Below are 20533 nucleotides of genomic sequence, written 5' to 3' on the forward strand. Positions count from 1 at the left end.
TTTTATGCACAGGGGTTAGCTGGCTGGCTGCCTGTGTACTTTTACGAAATTTTCAACAGTCGCTGTCGTCAGCATAACACGAAGGCTGTTATCGCAGTTCTCGCGCCCGAGTTACTGTGGACTGTCAAGCAACCGTGCTTCGTGCTCTCGTTGATATTCTACCTCAACACCAGGACTCATTCGTATACTCGTCGACGGAAGGTTTGGAGGATACGGCTTTTGGCAGGTATAAAGTCTCGTAACATAATCACGTATCGTCCGTTGTGCCCAGTTGTCGCAGTGCCTCCAGTAACAACGGCAAGATGTCTCGAGCCATTGACCTACTGCGAGTGATGGCTAGCGTGCAGTAAGTGGATATACCCCTCAATTCATTCAGAGCAAGCTACTCAGTCATTTACTCTCGAGAAATCAGTGTCAATACTTTCCTGCTTCAGGTTAAGCGCCTGTGTCCGCTGAGAGTCAAAGAGTTGCTGGTGACGTGCAACAGCAACCAAAATGCGTTAGGCGTTCAAATTGCGACACAGGTAGACTCTTTGGCTGGCGGCGGACATACTCGTAAGCAATGACTCAATAGCTAACACAAAAAAGCAAAAGGCAGAAAAATCTGTTGCAGAGTGAAACACAAAAAATACAAAAGGCAAAAAAATCTGTTGCAGAGTGAAATGTCCGACGAAAGGAATGGATAGAAACAGGAGTGTCAATCGTTAAGCATTTTCGCGTAGGCCGTAAGTCGTGTTTTTGTCGAGTCGACCCCCTCCCCCCCGTCAACCCTGCATGTCTGTGCTTAAGTCCGTATCTTGTTAACTTGTGTTGTTCTCTCATTCATTAGTCACAGTGCGTTATGGGTTACGATCGATCAGGCCACCCTTTCGGGCATCCAAAATTGACTCCGCGACAGTTCCGTCGACTGCTTTGTATAGCGGCCCTCTTCCTACTCTCTGTCCTTACGCTTGATCAATTAGGTGTTTTTCTCAAACTCGGTGAGGAACACTCGCTTGATCCAGGCTATGACTACCCCCTTCGGGGAGACCAATTTGATGACCTTCTGCCAGTGAATCACGTTTACGATTCGCTTGACTATCAAATCCACAGTAACACAGGCTGTAAACAGCGTCTGCGTCTGGCAATCTTCGTAAAAAGTGCTTTGCCCCATCGGAGTCGACGGAATGTTATACGACGAACATGGGGCAGGAGGAGGTTTAGTAATGTTGACACGAAAACATTCTTTGTCATCGGTCGAGGTGCCGAGGACAGTGATCTGATCGTAGAGAACGAAAAACATCAAGACATCATTCAGGCGGACTTCGTTGACAATTATTACAATAACACACTGAAGACAATGACTTCACTCCGGTGGGCCACGCAATACTGTAGGAATACGCAGTATTTTCTCTTGATCGATGATGATTACTATCTTTCTATAAAGAATCTTTTACGCTACATTAACATCTATGAGGCAGAATCTGGCGGAGCTCTATTCGTCGGAATGTTGTTCCCGAACTCGGCGCCCATACGACACCGGTTCTCGAAATGGTTCGTCTCACTCAGGGATTACCCGTACTCCAGATATTCGGCTTACATTACAGCCGGTGCAATGCTGTTCAATCAAGACGCTGCACAGAAAATCTACAGTGCGTCAAAATTCAGCAAACATTTTGTGTTCGATGACATCTTTGTGGGTATCTGCGCACGGAAGGCGCGCATACAGCCGAAACATAGTGACTTTTTTCAAATGTGGCGGGCAGATGATCTACGCGATATGATCGCGGTTCACGGCTATGCCGATTCTGAGCTTGAAGAGGCCTGGACAGCGTCTTACCAAAAAGGATATGCTTGAGATTGCTTGCCCTATGAATACGTCATAATAGCGAAGTTTCTCTAGAACATTTTTACAACCATAATTATTTAGTTATATACAAAAAGGAACAGCACACATTTGATGTAAATAACGTACTCGAATCTTCGAAAATTTAGCAAAGATTGGATTAGAGAAAACAAAGAAATGTTAGATAGAGCCAGTATACATGATACGGCTTTGTCTATTATCGGAGCTGTGTGAAAGCACTTGTTAGACGTGGAAGTGTCATTTTTACGGGCTACCATGACATTGAATTTATGAGTCTGAAAGCAAAACTGAAAAATGAATTTCCGAGGAGAATCTTTTATTGCAAGTGTTATAAGAAACTCGTCGAAGATCCATCGTTTTATCGTTGGAACACATGGCAATACTTCACTGTTCTAACATAGTCTACCCAACAGGACAAATATGCACAGTAACCGAATTCGTTATAAGCAGACGAATTAGTGTAGGCTAGGGAGAATTGCAAGTGATTTAAGTCATTAGATAGGGAACCGCTATGTTATGGAAACATAATGACAGTTGTTCCAAGTAGTAATTTTCCATGAATTTTTAATTTGGGTCTACAATGACCAAACGGTTCCTGCAAAGAAGCCTGTCTTAGACGGCGTAATTTTCCGTTGAATAGATTAGTCATATTTTGAAAAATAGAAAGAACGGCAGTTTCTACAAGTCCCCTAGAGGGGATCTAGACTGCCACAAAGTTGTTATCATACTCGTGGTGTGAAATAGTAGAACAACAAGATCTGGAAAAATATCTATTATCGCCGTAAATGAAAAAGTGCAAGCGGTCGAGATGGGCAATCTTCCAATGCACTCTGTTACGTTATAGGGAAAAGTGGTACCGATTTAGTCCGCGCACAATCTATCAACTACTTGACATCTAAACAGCCGACAAACTCGGACACATTGGCAAATCTTACGAACTAATTCCATGAGCAACGTGACGTAACGATGGATTTCTTGGAAAACGACATCGATGTTTAGCCTAGGCCAAATATGATCTTTTGTTATATGTTGCTGGTCGCGTGTAGTTAATTCACTATGCATATAAAATATATAATACTGATGCGAAGGACATGTGTATGCGGATGCCCCACAACTGCCAATTGTGTATGTACATATTTATACATGAAACACACAAAAATGTACCGAAATTTTACTAAGAATTTATCTCAAGAAGAAACAGCAGAAGTATATTTGTCTTGGGCATGTTTTCATTTAGGTAGGACTAGTGCGAGACGAAACAAAAGATCGTGATACATACATGAATAAAGAATATTGATATGCCAATTTTATAAACAAATAGCTGGTTTTTCTACAAGAGTCAAAAAAATAAAACAAAACGAAAAAAAGAAAAACACCATCCCAGTTTAACAATATTCTCAATCACGCAATTAAGAACTATAAAGTGGTGATGGTGTATTAGATTGAAGTCGACTATCCAGATTTTCAGTAGTCCAGTTTTCTAGCGATGTAGACTCACTACCTATTATTGAGGTGTCGTATTAATCTAAGCTCACAGTAACTATCGCAACGTGGGAGTTCTAGTTATTTTTCGTTTGTGGATCTTTATTAATGACTTCTGCCTTTACAGACGCCGCTGTCCTGGCCATCACCACATTGGAAATGCCCTTTTGAGCTCGACAGGATCATGTTCCCAATCAAAGGACTACGCGTTCGAGATGGCCTGCTCCAATATTCGCTATGGGCCTGGGGTTACCCGGGAGGTTGGACAGGTGAACTAGTGATATTAACCTTAATAGGAGACCACCATTGCTTATAGTGATCATTGTAAATTGGACAGGATCAATTAATTTAGTCAATTGAGCTCTGACAGAATCATTATAAGGAAACCGTAATTCGTCCCATTAATTATGAGAAGCGCTGCAAAAACCTGACGTTAACCTACGTAATCAGCAGCTTGTGTTACCGCACCATAGAGAAGTCACCTTGAAAACTAACAGTAAAGTTGTCCGGCGCACGGTAAGGTATACAGGTATCATCTATTAGATAAAAATCACTCAGGTTGAAGCTGCACTAAAAATAGCGGAAGAAATAGTAAAGAAAATGCAGAACCAAGATGTCCGCTGCTTTGAACGCATCCTGCGGAACTTAAATTAGATTTGTGCTGTAGTATTTACGATAGATGTTCATGGAAGCAAAGGGTCATATCTTCAGAAGGCGCCCTTGAAGGCCGTATAATATATCTCGATGTAGGCTCAATATGGAATCTCTTAGGATATAGGGTAGCTTTAGATATACGACTTGTCGTGTTTTTGTAGAAGTATGTGTTAAGGAAGCACTTCGACGTGGTGTCGTAGCACAGTAGGTATTTAAAACTGCCCAGGCCTTTTAGAAAACGATCTGCTAAACCATGGCTGATTTGTTTTGTCCAGATTAATTAAAGATCGAAATTCTAGAAAAAAAAAAAACAGCTAATTTAAATACCTATGTGATTATGGCGCTCAGGACTTGAATAATATGAACGCGAAGAAAGTGTGCGTCGTAACAGATAAAAATCTGTTGAAGCTTCCTCCCGTGCGGGCCGTTCTCGATTCGCTGCACGCTAACAAAGTCGTCTACGAACTTTTCTCCGATGTCTCAGTGGAGCCAACATACAATAGGTAGGCCATATTTTACCTAGATGACAACAATGCGTATGCTCATTCGATACAGTGCATACTTGATGAATTGCTTGAATTCTGTTTCTGAGTGTAAATGGGGACTGATCTATTGTAGGACAGATAATCTTTTTCTATTGGTATGTTGGATGTAACATATGTTCGTGTATCTCACGGTAGTTTACACTGCTTCACATCTAAGTGTTATGTAAATACACGAACAAATGCTAAGCTATGATAAGGACACGGTACAATGATAGAGTTTAATCGTGTGTAAACGTGTTATGCAACAATGTGTTGTCCGCAAACCCAAATATTTATTCGCCGCGTAGTTGGACGTAGTAACCAGACTGACAAAGCCGTGACTAAAACGATAGTATTGTATGCAGCTTCGCGGCCAATTATTGACTTAACACGAGTGTAGATAAAAGTATTATAATCATAAACATATTAAAAGCATGTGTTTATTTTTTTATTTTTGACAAGCTTCCAAAAAGCGATAAACTTTGCGCGGACTGGTGGCTTCGACTCATTCGTAGCAGTGGGTGGTGGCTCGGTGATCGATACAACAAAGGCAGCTAACTTGTACACGTGTAATCCGGAAGCAGAATTCCTTGACTTTGTGAACATTCCGATAGGAAAGGGTTTTCCTATAAGAAACGCTCTTAAGCCGCTAATTGCCAGTAAGTGGTATTTCAAAAGGTCGTTCTCGCCTTTCGAAACACTAACAGAACATAATAGCAATCAGCTGTTTTTGTGCTTCTAGAAGTTCTCTATTCGAACTTCATCGCAAACACGTTGATTTGACACACTTAATTGATTTATCATTACCATGTCTTGTCTGTGGTTCATTGGTTTGGTTTTTTTTGCATAATTTTGTACTGGGCAGTAGGGATAAGTTGACTTTGTTTACAGTACCCACGACTGCGGGAACGGGTAGTGAAACTACGGGGGTTGCTATATTCGACTACGAGCCTCTAAAATCGAAGACAGGAATAGCGAGTAGGGCACTTAAGCCCACCCTAGCCCTCGTAGATCCGTTGCACCTAAAGCATATGCCCGAGCGTGTCGCTGCCTTCTCTGGCTTTGATGTCCTGTGCCATGCCCTCGAATCGTTTACGGCCATTCCTTTCAATGAACGACAGCCTTGCCCAGACGACCCTATCAAACGGCCGGCCTACCAGGGCAGCAATCCGATCAGCGATGTTTGGGCCAAGCATGTCTTCGAAATATTACGGAAGTATTTCAAAAGGTGCGCAGTATTTATGGTCGTACGCAAAACCACTATGATTCATTAAATAATAACCTCAAGAATTAGGAATTAGGCCTGTTATATCGAAGCGAAACAGTCTGTTTAGCAAGAAGCGTATATCTGATTCGGATTACCGTAATTAATTTCGATTTTCCATAGGCTCTGCGCATAATACACGCATTCAGCAAATTGGCGTCCTATACGACAAAAGTTCAATGGAGTTTTTATAGTCTGGTTTTCAACATCTTGTATATGTACGTTTTTTCATGGTTTTAGGAACGTATTCAATCCTGAAGATTACGAGGCACGGTCGGCGATGCACTTGGCAAGTTGTTACGCGGGAATTGGTTTCGGAAATGCAGGCGTTCATTTATGTCACGGGATGTCGTACCCGATATCGGGACTAGTGAAAAACTTTGTTGCTAAAGATTACGAGTCCTCGGAAAAGCCGATCATTCCGCACGGATTGGCTGTTGTTATGACGTCGCCCGCTGTTTTCAAGTTCACGGCACCTGCTTGCCCCGATAGACATCTGCTGGCGATTGAACTTCTCGGTGTGTAGCGAACACCAATAACAATAATATTAATAATAATAGGTGACATTCGGACAGGTATAATTTGACCTCGAATTAGGCTCGCTGTGTATATCGTTATCACGCTGTAAACTGCTATTCGACCAGCATTAATTTATTTTTCAATATTAATGATACAATTCATACATTTTGTCGGCGATCATGTCACTTGCATTGTGCATACAAAAGGGGACTATATTTTTGTTCGCTCTATTTGAAAAATGAAATTTAGTTGAAAATTCACTAATCGTCGTCCTTCCTAGTCATATGTGATTTTTTATCTACATGGAGAACTTACATGTGTCTTTGTAGGAGGTCGAGATACTCGAGGACTGAAACAAGCCGACGCTGGCCCCGTTCTGGCCGACGTCCTGCGCGATTATATGAGCGATATGAAGATTGAAAACGGATTGTCCGCATTAGGTTATGATAAATCCGATATCGATAGTCTTGTTGAAAAGACTTTACCTCAGGTGCGTTCGTTTGCTAATTGATAAAATCACTCAATTATAGAAACAGTGTAGTGAATGTCCTGACCGATATTTGATGCTATGGACGAGAAAAATAGTACTATGTTAAGAGTGTTAAAAGATGGGTAAAAGGTGGGCGGCTCTGTCTCGTACCGAATGTCCGATATTAAGTAAGCGCAGCATTATTGGACGTAAAACACTTACTAAGAATGAAATACCTGTTAGGTTTAACACAGAAAATTAACTCTTTCTAAATTTTTCTTTTGTTTACTGCGTAACTATACTATTATTTATTATACTTATTTTACTTATTTATTATTTATTACATTATTACTACTAAATCGTTTCAAGCTTGAAGGACGCTGGGTCAAATCTTTGTTGTGGAACAAACGCTCTATTCTTTTTTTATTGCTTATGTCATATACTGCATCCGTTTCATATATCATCACTCCAATGATTTATAATTTCTTGAATGGAACGGTTGTTAAACGGCCCCACGTATTTTAAAGTTTCAGGTACTTTAACCCATGTATTGTTGTGTACGCAATTTTTCTGTGTTGCAGGAGCGTGTAACGAGGCTGGCTCCGCGTAGCCACGTAGAAAGTGACCTTGCCAACATTTTCGAGCAATCAATGACGATTTTCTGAACCTGAACCAAAAGTATTATATATAGAATAAAACTGTGGCGACGAGCAGTAACGGGATTCGGATGTGTTCGGCATCTAATGGTTAATGCATAGGATTTGCATTTATCTTAATATAGCTGCGTCGCATTTTTGAATATGCATATATGGTATTCTAATTATTTTCTATTCTATCTATTCTAACTAAGAATATATGTTAGCTTTCGTAAAAAAATGTATACACTTCATACACATATTTTGCGTGAGTAGTTCGACAAATATAGTAAGCTACAATAATCAGCGGAGTAATTTGTTGACCTGTCGTTAATGCTAAGTTCGATACAAAAGGTTTCTACCTTCCGGAGAATAAAGTCAGCGTATTTTGTTAGACCTTCAAGATTTTTGGGCAGTTAAACATACATATTAATACAATGTCGAGGGGCTAGACTAAACGAGCAGCTCTCTTACTATTCGATTTGTTTTTGGGTAAGCAAGCGGGCTCTTCACTGCTGAAGATTTCTATTGTAGCAGAAGTGTCTTTCTATGACGAGTATTTGAAAGCTAGACTTCATTTATCATGTGATAGAGTTAGATGGTTTTAGTTTACGGTGCGCTGATATATATATATATATATATATATATATAGACCAGTAGACCGGTAGGACAAATAACAAGTCTTAACACTCTTAACAATCTTTAAAAAAAACTAATATTTAATTTTAAAGATCAACGGCTCTGGTGAATGATGTTTGCAGTGTTACATGTACTTGCATGCTTTAAAATTATTAAAAAGTGCTTATTATTATTATTCGTTATTTAAATTAGAGAATGTACCAGCTTTTCAACCGCAAAAGGATAAGTGATTGTTGACCTTAATATTCATTATAAATGTAGGATATAAATTGACATTTATACAAGAAAGCTAAAAAGATTGTTAAACTCTGCTGTTACCCATTAGCTTTCATGTTTGTACAACACTCGTTATTAAGCTTCATGGAGCAAATTTAGCCTGGGTTTGGGAGCTTGAGATTTTCTGGTGTATGGTGTGAAACGAATCGCAATGCAAACGTTTTCCTTAGAACACTATGCTTAAAAGTTGTTAACGCAATTAGCAGGCGCAGGAATAAATGTTACAATAACATATAAATCCAGGAAGTACGAACAGTTAATAAGCCGATATGGTTTCAACGAATTGGATGATCAAACACGTGTATATTGTATGCTGGCTACTCAACCGATAGATGATTGCTACAGTATATAGGGTGAATCTATATACATGGAAACGAATTAGGAACACTGAATATATAGGTCAAAGCATCTTACCCGATACTCGAATAATTATGTTTGTACTTAGCAAAGTTCCTCTTCAGACTTTTAGTTCCTCTTCAGACTTTTCTTCATTGGATAAGAATGAATTAATCATAGGTTTTTGCATAGAATAAATCCATACGCACTACACAATAGCAACATGTTTATTGTCGTCCACATTATTGAGTTTAGATTCAAGCAATTTGTTGATGTCACAAGATATTATGGCCGCGCTGATACACTGATACCGCTGTGCTAATTTCCTGTCATTCTTTGTTTCTTTCATTTAATCTCCTACCTTACCGTTACTACTACTGCTGCAGCCATTTACTGGAGACGTCTTTGGTACGATTTTTTACTGACTAGTTCTATGTGGGCGACATGCTTTATAGGATAAGGATAAAGATACTAATTGACCTGTGAAGGGCCGTATCTCAATGGTCGTAGCTTTCGTCTTTCTCTGGCCAGGTTAGTTTAACCAGCACCTACCGCAAAGCGGAAAGCGGTCAAACAGAAGTTGCAGATGCTGGAAGAACGCTGCAGAGGTCTTTCTCCTCGGCGACGTCGCTGCACCTGCTTGTACGCTATATGACGCTAGCGGGTGTCGATTCCGCGCCTGCCGGTAAGTTTATCTAGAAGGGCAGGAATAGCAGAACTGAGTGAGACGACCTGATATCTATTCGTACCTGATGGTTAGAGAAGTTGGAAGGAGGTAGGAATGAGGGGAATCTGGTGCAAGGGCCCTCAAAATGCCTTGCGCTACCTACCCTAGTTGTGGTGCCAGCAATTGTTTTAATAATAAAGAAGGAGCGTAGCTGCTCTGTGAGAAAAAGCCTGCATCCAGGGTGTCACAATAAAAGAAGTTACGTCCTGCAGTGTAGAACAATGTAGTCTTAAGTTTAGCTCAAATAGACCCTAACTAATGAAGTTGAGGCGAATGTGTAATAATATGATGGTAGGCTGTAATTTGAATCGGCCCAACCGGGCCGATGGTTTGTTGATGTTCGTCTTACTTTGCTTACGCAAACTTAGTTACGTCATCTGCAAGCAATTGAGCACGTGCCCTAGGGAAAAAGCAGAGAAGATGGGACCTTCAAAGCGCTGCAAGTTTACTTCGGCTCTACCAGAGAATAGTAATAAACGAGTATTACCCTTTACACGTTTCTTAGAGATGACCTAATGTTGTAAAAAAAGAATAGCGCGAGGAATACATATGATTTGCAATGTACAGTAACATTAACATAGGTTTTAATATCATTACAATAAAGGATTTTAGTCTTTTTAGAGTAGTTTTGGTGCATGCTTCGCAATATGGTACGTACATGCTCGAACATAGAATGCGAGTCGCATCATTTACATATTACCGAAAGTTACCTGAAAGGCACTTACTAAACGTGTGTTGTAAATACTAAGTTCACTTGTGCACTAGAAACTCATCCATAGTATCGTTGGATGTTAAGGAACCAAGACTATATCGCCATATTGTAGCAAGTTGAGTAAAACCTTTTTTTGAAAAAGGTCTCTGATGAATATATTCCAAAGTCAGTATCGTTCTATATCATGTAAGGATGACCCAGATCGATAATCGATTCGCCCATAAACCGACAAAAGGCATTGTTACTATGTATATTTATACATCCAGGTTATTCATAAGTGCTATTTGTATTAATTTGGGTTAATTTTGTAAAGGTATACAACATTAGCAGAATAATAACGAGCTAATGATATATTCAACCTACTTTCTACAAACTATATAGTTGAGCTGAAGCACGTTATCAAGACGCGACGCAGCGTACAGGCTGTTTAACGGATCGAGTTTCGTTTGGCACCTGGTATGGGCTTATTTCCCTTCGAGGAATCAGGGTCTACGTCTTTCTTATTTAGCTACGAAGTAAGGTAGTGTGCATGTCACATTTCGCCTTTTATCTCGGCCTGTGTCTGATCCTTATATTTGTTGGTCAATCTGAAAGAGGCCTAAAAAAATTAAAAGAACAATTACTAAGACAAATCTTATTACTAAATATTATAGAGGGAAATCAGTATTAGGCATTCTTACAACTTTCATCGACTCCATTTTTCTAAAAAGGCATTTAGACCAATTTAAATTATCGATTATAGTAAAATGGGTTTAAAGATTTATGGGAAGTCGCCCTGGTCCGTGCCCAAGTAGTTACACGCTATGCGAAGGCGTTATTCCCTATATTAACTTTTATTTGGCATTCGAGCGCTTAATGAAAGACACCGATGCGGCAGAGAATTTGCTTAGCCTGGTCGAGTGTCGGACGAAAAGATACACCTGTATACCTTTTTTTCGTTATACAGTTCGTTCACTTCCGTGTCTCTTGTGCTTCAGTTATAAGATTAGCTCAGCACTTCCGTTAGAATGATACCTTAAGTTTTAAGTCCAATACTGCCCTCAGGCATTGCTGCAGATGACTGGTTTTTAGAACTAAGCAAGGTGTATCTATGCGCAGTCTTTATTAGATTCGAACCCATAGCACTAAATTCAGGTGGCAAACATTGTTAAAACGGAACCCTCATTATTGAAACTCATTATCCCCATCGCCAGTTAGTGATCACTAGACTGTATGTGACATCTGACATGCCAATAATGAGCCAGTCGATTTCGCTCAGACTGTGGCTAACTCTGATCAAACGAATTAGTTATTGATGTTAGTTCAAAAACAACCCTGACGAGTTGATTTCAAGATTCGTGAGTGTGGTAGATTGGGTGCTATTAACCTCACTGATGAGCTAATAAACAACGGTGCGAAGCTTCTGAAAACAAACGAAGCTGCAACTGAGGGTATATATGGACGATTCCTTTCCACTATCAGCAGTGGGTTCGGAGAATTCCGCGTGCCAGGTACGCGTCGATAGTTGACCGTCTATTCAATCTTTTGCAGTTCTAGCAATGTCGAGAAGTCTCCCAGAACAGTAGAAATTGCGCATTGACTTAAACAGTCCCTTCGTGTCACTCGTGGCCTCAAGGAATCAGCGACAGCTATCAAAGATCAGGCGCACCCAACTCGCATGTGATGCGAGAAATCATATCAGAGTCGGGCGACCTCAATACGTTGACACGCTTTTTCTCAAAATTTTCTAGTACAATATAGATAACAGTTAGCGAACAATATAGGTTTATGAAAATCTAGTTGAGATAATTCACTGTCTATTTTGCTTTATTCGTTATATTTGTTTCTATTTTATTATTACGGTTTCGTCTTATAATGAGAAAGAGAGCAATAGAGAAGTTGGAGTGGGTATGGCTTTAAAAGGAACCGCAAATAGTGAAGAGATAGTCATGTATTTCACAGGCTATTTATACATGTAGTTCCGGTAAAAGCGGTGTTTACAATTGCTCCAATTAGTATCGTAATTCCGTAATTACGTCAAGTCTAACCCCGATTAAGAAAGGACTCGGGGTTACACTTGACGCTGCTTTAGACAATGGATGTTGAAAGTTGGCTCCTTCATAGAGTATCGTGCACGTAGAATGTAGGGTTCCTAGCATTACTCGAATCCGGGTTATTAAGTGGCGCGTAAATGCGTGTAATTTTCAACTCGTCTCTGTGTTAACAAGAAGCTCTTAACAATAGCCGTGATTAGTGCTTCGTCCAGGCTGCTATTTCAACTCTGTTTGACTAGCATCCGTGTTTCATCCGCGCGCCGATGTTTTTCATCAACATTAAAGCTTATCTCAGGCATCAATAGACAGCTCGCATCGCATAGGGTTTTTGGTGGTTACCAAACTGCGGCCCAGGACTGCACAATCAGATATAGCTGGTTACGCCCAGCTGCCAGAGTTCCTGTAGCGGCGATAGCAGTACGTCTCGAGCCATTAACCTACTTTAAGTTGCGGCCAGCGTCCAGTGAGCGTCCAACCACCAAATCCACTCGTATTAAACTACCCTTAATCAGTTAAAGTCAATACCCTTAGCTATGCCTATGTCTACTGAGCGCTAGGGGGTTGCTGGTAACTTCGCCATGTCGCACCAAAATGCGTCTGTAGAAACAAATAGCTATTGTGGTATTATTGAAGTGTAGTTGCCAATGGATCCCTTAGCTGGCGGTGTACAGGTTTGTAAATAATGGAAAAATAACTAAACCAAAAAAAAATACACAGGCCGACAAATCCGCTGCAAAACATCAATAGAGCTGACCAACAAAAAGACAAATAGTGCCCCAAGACAGGAAGCAACTAAAGCAATAATAGGCAATTATTAGGTGTTTCATAGATGAATCATAAGTCGTCTTCCTGTCAGGCCGATCCTAGCCCGGAGTATCAGAGGGGTCTGTAAATTAATCGCTGTATACGTGTACGTCTCTTCGGTCAGTGAATTTTCTTCTTCACGATTCCCGTTACGTGATTACCGGTTCGGACATACGAAGATCACTTTTTTATAGTTTTGTCGGTGGCTTTTCTATTGTGGTGCCTGATCAATTAGATATCTTTCTCAGACTCGATAAGGAGCATTCGCTTGATTCGGGATACGACTGTCTAACCAATTCGATAACCTTCTGCCGGTGAATCAAATTTAGGACTCGCTCAGCTATTGAATCCATAATAATACCGGTTGTAGGCAGCACCTGCGGCTGGCAACATTCGTAAAAATTGCTCTGCTCCATCGAAGTCGAGGGGATCATCATACGACGAACATGGGGCCAACAACGGTATAGTAATGTCGCTGCCAAAACGTTTTCTGTTATCAGCCGAGGTTACCGAGGACAGTGATATAATCGTGGAGAACGAAAAGCATCGAGACATAATTTTTTTTGGATCAGGATTTTGTTGACTATTACTACTAGAACACAGTGAAGACAATGAGCTCGCTTAGGCGAACTCTTCAACACTATAAGAATACGCCTGCTTATTTACGATGACTACTATCTCTCAATGAAGAACTTTATATTCATATCTACGAAAGCTAGTGAGGGCTGTTTGTGGACATGCTGTTCCCAAACCCACCGCCCAAACCAATTCTCTAAACTGTTCGTCTCAATTAAAAATTACCCGTACTCCAGGTATCCGGCTTACATTACAGCTGGTTCAATGCTGTTCAACCAAGACGCTCCTCAAAGAATCTCTAATGCGTCGAAAGTTACCAAACACTTTGTTTTTGACGACATCTTTTCGGCCATCTGCGCTCGGAAGGCGCGAATCATGCCTACGCATACCTACTTCCTTATGATGTAGCGGACAGATGATCTGCGCAATGTGATTATGGTTCACAGGTACGTACATTGGGAACCGCCTGCTTTCAAAATGAGTACGCATGACATTTCGGCATAGAAATACGGCAAAATAGTCAAGTAACTTTTACATGACGTTTCTACACAGATCGTCATATATATATATATATATATATATATATATATATAGATATATATATAAACGTGAATATATTTATGCCTTTTGCTATGTGAAATCAAATGTATTCTAGTGCGTCTCTTTTGTTGGGACAGATATTAATGTTTCAATATTCCAAGCCACTGTTACGACAGGGATAACAAAACTGATATTAGATGGACTGTCACCAAGTTTTTTTTTTTTTATCATATGTATCGTGTGGAATAGTGGAACAACAATGACTTGGAAAAAGAGAATGTTACTTATCTATTTATTACCTTCGTGTTTCGATAAACCTAGACGGGAAAATGCAAGTGGCAGAGGCGGGCAGTGTTCCAGTATACTCTCCGTTACATTGTGGCGAAAAGAGATTCGCCAGTTCGTACAGAGTTTATCAATTACCTGACATATAAAGAGCCCACGGACTCACGAAGTACTGGGTAAATCTTAGGCAGTCAATTCTATTAACAACGTGAAAAAAACATGATGGGCGATAATGGGTTTCTTAAAAGACGTTGAAGAATTTTATGGCATTTAAGGATCGACATCGATTGCTAGTTCAAGGCAGACATGTTTAGATTCCTTTATTACTTGCTTACCTCTTTGTTACGATGTCCTCCATTTATTTTTTAAATTTCATTATGTGCAATCTTTTTTTAGGTAGGTGTGAAGCAAAAAACGCCGAAAGTAAGAGAGTAACCTAGAATTTTGTAAAGGTGTATGCGCTAAAAACTATAGACACGATAAATAGGTTGCTAGAGGCCTGAGAGAAAGGGGAAAGATGTCTTTTAGGAGAAAAAAAATGGTACTAATGCCAACCAGAGGGATTCGTGAGGCCAGACACGTGTACCTCCTGGCCCTCGTAGCAGTCTGTAGTCGTCTCAAAATGCGTTAAGTGTGATCAAAAGTCGGCCAAGAGAAAGAAGGACTATTGAAAAACTTTTTTATTTTGCCTTTACTGCTACCGATTCAAGTGGTTTAGGAGAAATTAAAGCTTACCTCTACTATGATATTTTTACCTTCCGATAAGTGCCTAGATATTCCATAATGTTATACAGATGCACATTCGTTAAGGAACGATATCCTTTTATAAAAGGCCAATCTAGATATATTATTTCGTGTGATTTGTTACACTCAGCTGTGCCTTTTTACCACATTTTCGTTTTATCAAGAGAGGGCAAGGAAAACTAATTCCAGTGAAGTATGACCTTCGAATAAATATCGAACAGCAAAGAGATAAGCGTAAGCTTTACAGACCGATTATGTTTTTAATTTCAGCTAAAATCGTAGTTCCAGTCATTAGGCCAGTCAGCGTCATATAGGAAGAACCTATACAAAAAACTTTAACTTCCACTTACCCTCTCGAGACAACAGGTAGCGTTCTAAACAGACTTTCTTTACATGGCAAAATAGAATAAAATATTTTTCTATTTAGTACTATAGCAATAGCATTAGCATTAGCTAGATCGAGGTTATTAAATAGCAGCATTTTTTCTTGTTTCAGTGTTCCTATGCGGGTTTGCGTGTAGTGCTTTAGCTGGTTTAACAGAGGGCTTCTAGTTGTTGCATCGCCCAAATATGCTGTCTCAGCTCTGTTGTTGATATAGCATCAGCGTTGCATCTGTGCGCTGATGTTTATCTCCACCATCTGGACTCAATGGATAGGGCAGAATTATCGATACCTACCGTCTATTACAACATTCTCACATATGCTCTATTGTGCCCAGCTCCTTCAACAACGATTGCAGGATATTTCGAGCGAAAAACTTATTGCGAGTAATAACCAGCGTGTAGTAATGTCCAACCGCTCAATTCACTCAGAACGGGCTACTCTAACGAAGTCCCAGACAATCGTTTTTTGTGTGCACTGATTGGCAATCCGCCAAAACGCATTTTCAGCTGGACCTAGCCACTGTGACATTTTGGCGTACAGTTGCTACTAGCGACAGACATACTAGTAAACAATGGCAATATCGTTAGCAAAGAGGAGAAATTGGTTGCGGTGAATCAGCAGGGCTAACCGAAAAGAAAAACAAGTTTTTTACTCCAAGACAACGAGGGCTAAAACAACGCCAGGGGGTTCCATTGTTAAACGTTGTTGCGTGAGTCGTTTTTCTCTGTTTTCTGTCAATACTGGCGCGGAGTGCGAGAGTTTGCAAATCAATCGCTGTATGCCTGTGCATCTCTGTACTTAAATCCATGGCTGCTGATTAGTGTATTTCCTGCTTGCTATGGCTGACGAGTGATTCGGCTACCCTACTGAGCATCCAAAAATAACTGGACGACAATTGTGTTGCTTGTTCGACTGCGCGCCACCATTTGAGTGCTCTTTGTTGTTGCGCTCGATCAAGTAGTCGTCTTTCTCAAGGTCGGCAGAGAATACTGGTCTGATACGAGCTATGACTATCCCTCATGGGCAGACCCATTTGGTGGCCTTCTGTCAGTGAATTGAGTTTACGACTCACTCGACTATCGAATCTACGATAAGACTGCCTGCAAAGGGCGCCCGCCTACGACAGCCAATTTTTGTAACGAGCGATCCGCCTCACCGAGGTCGACGGAAAATTATACGACCAATATGGTCCAAACAATGGTTTAGTAGTATCGATAGAAAAGTTTTTTCATGGTCAGCCGAGGTGCCGAAAGCAGTGATCCAATCGCGTAGAACGAGTAGCATCGAGACATCATTCAGGCAGATTTTTTGAGTGCAATGAGCTCGCTTAAGGGAATCCTTCAATACTATACAAATATACAGTGTTTCTTGTCTATCAATGATGACTACAGTCTCTCTGTAGGGAATTTTCTGTAGTCCATACACGCCTGTGGGACGCTATTTGCTAAAATGCGGTTGTAACACACGACACTCAAGAGACACGGATTTTCGAAATGCTCTGTCTTACTTAAGGATTACTTGCATTCGATGGGGCCACTACCTATTCTAGCTAAGGCAATGCTGTTTAAGCAGCATGCTGTGCAACGGCTCTACAGTACGTTAAAGTTTACCAGAAACCTTAAATTGTACGGTTTTTTTGCACACGGAAAGCGCGCATCCAGCTAAGGCGTAGTGACTTCTCCCAGGTATAGCGGACAGAGTATTTATGCGCTGTGGCCGCGGTTCACGGCTACGTTGCTTATAACCTCGAAGAGATCTGGAGAGCGTCCTATTAAAAGGATTAGGCTAAATACGTGCTAATAAGCAAACTACGTTTGTTTTTACAAAACGTTTTAATATGTATCATTATGTGTGTGTGTGTGTATAAGTAGATAGAAGCATGCACTTTAAACGTGTATGACATAAGCGAATCACTTTCAGTGAGTTAGCTAATATTTCATTGTTCAAAAGCGAACTAAAAGGAACAAAGAAGGTACAGATAGATTTGCAAAGGCAATCTGGAAATATCTTATGGACATTTTGGTAATATCGATTGCTATGCAATGCGTAGGCATAGCTAGATTCTGCACGGGAATGCAGCCGCTCTCATCGCTTGATCCTTATGGGTTAGTCGGTAATTTTGTTTGACATTGAATAGACATTTTTAAGATCTAATTTACCTTCTTGGTACAGAAGAATATAGCGAGCAAGTAAGCTCCTTTGCGATCAATACCTTCCGTAAGTAAGTACCTTCTGAAAAATGGGTTCTATAAGTGCCTTAAAAATTTCGAAAGATGAACACACTGCGCTTGGCCTGATTTTAAACAGGTTATATTAGGCATGCTAATTGAGGTACCAAATCGTTCAAAAGTAGACAAGTTCAGACATTCCATGTGAGAATTTTCTTAGGAAGGTTGCACACAAGGGTACCCTGTAGTTAGTGCATCAATGTCTGATCATGACCAAAATCAATCAAATGCAAACTGTATGATTAGGTACTTTGTAAACTCCCTACAAATCTCCCGATATGATGCTACTTACAAACAGATTCAACTGTCGCTTTTTTCAAGTCAATACTTGGGAACGCATAAGACGATAGAAAAAAAAATCAGTTTATTTAAGCCAAACCGTCTGTACCTGTATAGCTGTCTCGTCACATCACGATCCTTGTATTCCTGAATGCAGGATTTGCATTAAAGGAGCTAAAGTCAACGTGGATCTCCAGTATTTACTTGTGAAGGCTCTCGTTAAAGGTTGAGAAATACTTATGGCTTTTAGTCCATCGTGTCCAAATACCAGGAAAACCTTTGTACTGCGAGTAGAGGCAAAAATATATTAGAATAAAACTGGCTGAAAAGTTAAGGCACCTTATATAAAAGTAATTAATTTTTTGAATAAAACGAACATAGGGTAAAATCAATTTGCTAAACCCGGTGCTTTCGACGAAGTGGGCTCCTGAAAGACACCACTGAGATGTATAATGGTTCATAGAAAATGCTGAGCATTCCGTTTTATACAGGTTGAAAAAAGAACATCTGGAGAACCCGACAACGAAGCACAATTTGTCCTCTACACGTTTCAGTTCCTTCAATGTCGTTTCGAAGAAAAATCAGCGCGTGTCCACGTGCTCTGTTGAGATTCATCGACACCCTTATTCGAAATTAGGTAGAGCTATTTCGTACAATTTTCCTTTTATTATTCCTAGCATGCAAATACAAAAATCTTCCAAACATTGTTGAAGGTCTATGTTCATACGTATCTCTCAAGAGCAACTCAGCAGCTAAGCAGTTTGGTTTGCTAAACTTACTTACAGGCACTTTAATTTTCGTCCAGTAGGGAAAAAGGAACCCCTGGCTAACTAAGAAGCAGACAAAATAATAGGAACCTATTACTACTCATCATGAATATTAATGTAGTCAACAGTTCGTGAGTTAGGATGCACATTATGAACACCTTTTCCATAAGCGACTATACGAACAGACACTCATCGAAGTAGACTAGCCAAACACGGCTGCGGGTGGCGCTGTCGCGGCAATTACTATCGTCCAGGGAAATTACCTTTGAATGAGCGCCAAAAGAGGGCGCCGTTATCGTCACTAGGAGACGACGAACGCTATCAGTGTATGTAGATGGTTAACAAGACACGATCAGTGTCAGCTAGAGATCAGTGTCAGTAGAGATTGCAGACGCTTGCAACCGAATCGCGAAGCGCCACTTTGAAACGAACGGTAGATGATTAGACGCACGAATAGTTTTTAATTTCCAGAAAATTGTCCCATCTTATATAGAATATAGTAATTGCTAGACTCCTCAATGGATTTGTGTTCTGAAACGGCAACCTACATTCTTCAGCTGCTAAACTCTAGCTAAGCTTTGTTGTAAATAGTTTTATTTTACCATGTTAAAAATTGTACCCTAACTTTTGTATAGTAGTTACTCCGGCCTTAACTCCCATACGTCGTTGTATTCATCTTTCAATAGACGTTTTCAACATTTACAGAAGTTAGCTGAACTAGGAGAAAAAGAACTTCGTATACAACGACAACGATGCCATGGAATTCAAAACTATTTTCGATAGTTCTACCCGTTGATTTCTGCTAAACGAAGGCAACTCGTACGACGAATATCCAATACAGTGGTTGGGAAATTTCATGGTCATATTCACGCTTCTCGTATACTACAACGTCGATTACTTTCTTAGTACCAATTTTTCGGTAAGGAGAACAGAGGGAGGGTGATTAAATCGTCATGACTATGATGAGGGTGGGACGTAAACTCTCACATATTGTCAGCGCATAATAAAGTCCGGCACGATATGCTGCATACAATGCCCTGCTGTGTACATTATTTCTCTACGGAGCAATTGCGTATCGATATTCTGACGTGAAGCAGATCGAGGACGTCGTGCATTTTCGTGACTTTCGGATGCAGATACTGAAAATAGATTAGAAAAACAAAAAGCAAAGTTGATTCATTAACATTGCCCCATTGTCGTCCCCATAACGGTGCCGTTAGAGTTGGAAGGCGTTAACTCTTCAGGATAGCGAAACCATATCGGTTTTTTTCTGTCATTTTACTTAGTGAGTATTGCGGCTGTATTCACATACTCTACATATATTAAAGCAGTAATGTAATAATAGAGCTACTAACAATTTTAGTCCAGTTCAATAAGAAACGTAGCGTCAATTAGCCATTTATCTAGTCTGAGTTATAACACGTTACTCGTTAGTCGATTGTTTGACCCAAACCATTGGTGATATCTAGGTTACTCGGCCCAGCCGACAACAAAAGTATCATTAAGCTCTATAGAGGCTAAGAACGGGTAATAATTTCCTCAAAAATACACTGATGAAAAAATTCAACGAATTTTTCTTCTGTTTCCGTTTTGCGCAGAGGAATTCAGACACAATTAATAGCCGTAAAACTACTTAGTTGATCGGATATCGCATTAGTGGTACAAATCGTGTACGAAAGCTTTGCTGCTACCATTAAACGTTGTCTATGGCGTGTCATTTGGCGTTACCTGGGTGGACTTCAGTGTGACGTCCGCTTCGAATTCGATTCCAGTGTATGACGGACAGTCTGGTAGAAGCCTGATTTTTAG

General features: G+C 40.3%; 2 protein-coding genes and 1 long non-coding RNA gene across 5 annotated transcripts; 2 read left to right on the forward strand and 1 right to left on the reverse strand.

Moving 5' to 3' along the window:
- Positions 1 to 203: 203 nt before the first annotated feature.
- On the forward strand, positions 204 to 7796 carry T3dh (Type III alcohol dehydrogenase). The gene is made up of 8 exons (XM_022802319.2): positions 204 to 346; positions 3456 to 3597; positions 4331 to 4485; positions 4969 to 5165; positions 5398 to 5734; positions 6011 to 6288; positions 6619 to 6779; positions 7340 to 7796. The coding sequence occupies exons 1-8, from the start codon at positions 303 to 305 to the stop codon at positions 7421 to 7423; spliced, it is 1398 nt and encodes a 465-aa protein (XP_022658054.1). The 5' UTR covers positions 204 to 302; the 3' UTR covers positions 7424 to 7796.
- Positions 830 to 3063, forward strand: LOC111249037 (beta-1,4-mannosylglycolipid beta-1,3-N-acetylglucosaminyltransferase brn-like). Its single transcript, XM_022802322.2, has one exon. It carries the CDS (start codon positions 842 to 844, stop codon positions 1835 to 1837), a length of 996 nt encoding a protein of 331 aa, XP_022658057.1. The 5' UTR covers positions 830 to 841; the 3' UTR covers positions 1838 to 3063.
- Positions 7797 to 8853: 1057 nt separating the features above from the next.
- On the reverse strand, positions 8854 to 18972 carry LOC147756119 (uncharacterized). 3 transcript variants are annotated; one of them, XR_015327231.1, is made up of 4 exons: positions 18741 to 18972; positions 18067 to 18241; positions 10447 to 10681; positions 8854 to 9339 (listed from the first exon to the last, which is right to left on the reverse strand). It is a non-coding gene; the product is annotated as an uncharacterized LOC147756119 (long non-coding RNA). The 3 variants fall into 3 exon arrangements; XR_015327233.1 differs by lacking the exons at positions 18067 to 18241; positions 18741 to 18972 and adding an exon at positions 13722 to 13909; XR_015327232.1 differs by lacking the exons at positions 18067 to 18241; positions 18741 to 18972 and adding an exon at positions 13746 to 13902.
- Positions 18973 to 20533: the final 1561 nt, after the last annotated feature.

This window comes from Varroa destructor, unplaced genomic scaffold (assembly GCF_002443255.2).
Source record: "Varroa destructor unplaced genomic scaffold, Vdes_3.0 BEIS01000004.1, whole genome shotgun sequence".
In the NCBI taxonomy this organism is placed as follows: domain Eukaryota; kingdom Metazoa; phylum Arthropoda; class Arachnida; order Mesostigmata; family Varroidae; genus Varroa; species Varroa destructor.

Excerpts from the sequence above, each read along its gene's own strand:
- T3dh (XM_022802319.2), top strand. The coding sequence starts at position 303 with ATGTCTCGAGCCATTGACCTACTGCGAGTGATGGCTAGCGTGCA. Across the intron at positions 5,166-5,397 it reads TCTTAAGCCGCTAATTGCCA|TACCCACGACTGCGGGAACG; the intron begins GTAAGTGGTATT and ends CTTTGTTTACAG. Across the intron at positions 6,289-6,618 it reads GCTGGCGATTGAACTTCTCG|GAGGTCGAGATACTCGAGGA; the intron begins GTGTGTAGCGAA and ends GTGTCTTTGTAG.
- LOC111249037 (XM_022802322.2), top strand. The coding sequence starts at position 842 with ATGGGTTACGATCGATCAGGCCACCCTTTCGGGCATCCAAAATTGACT.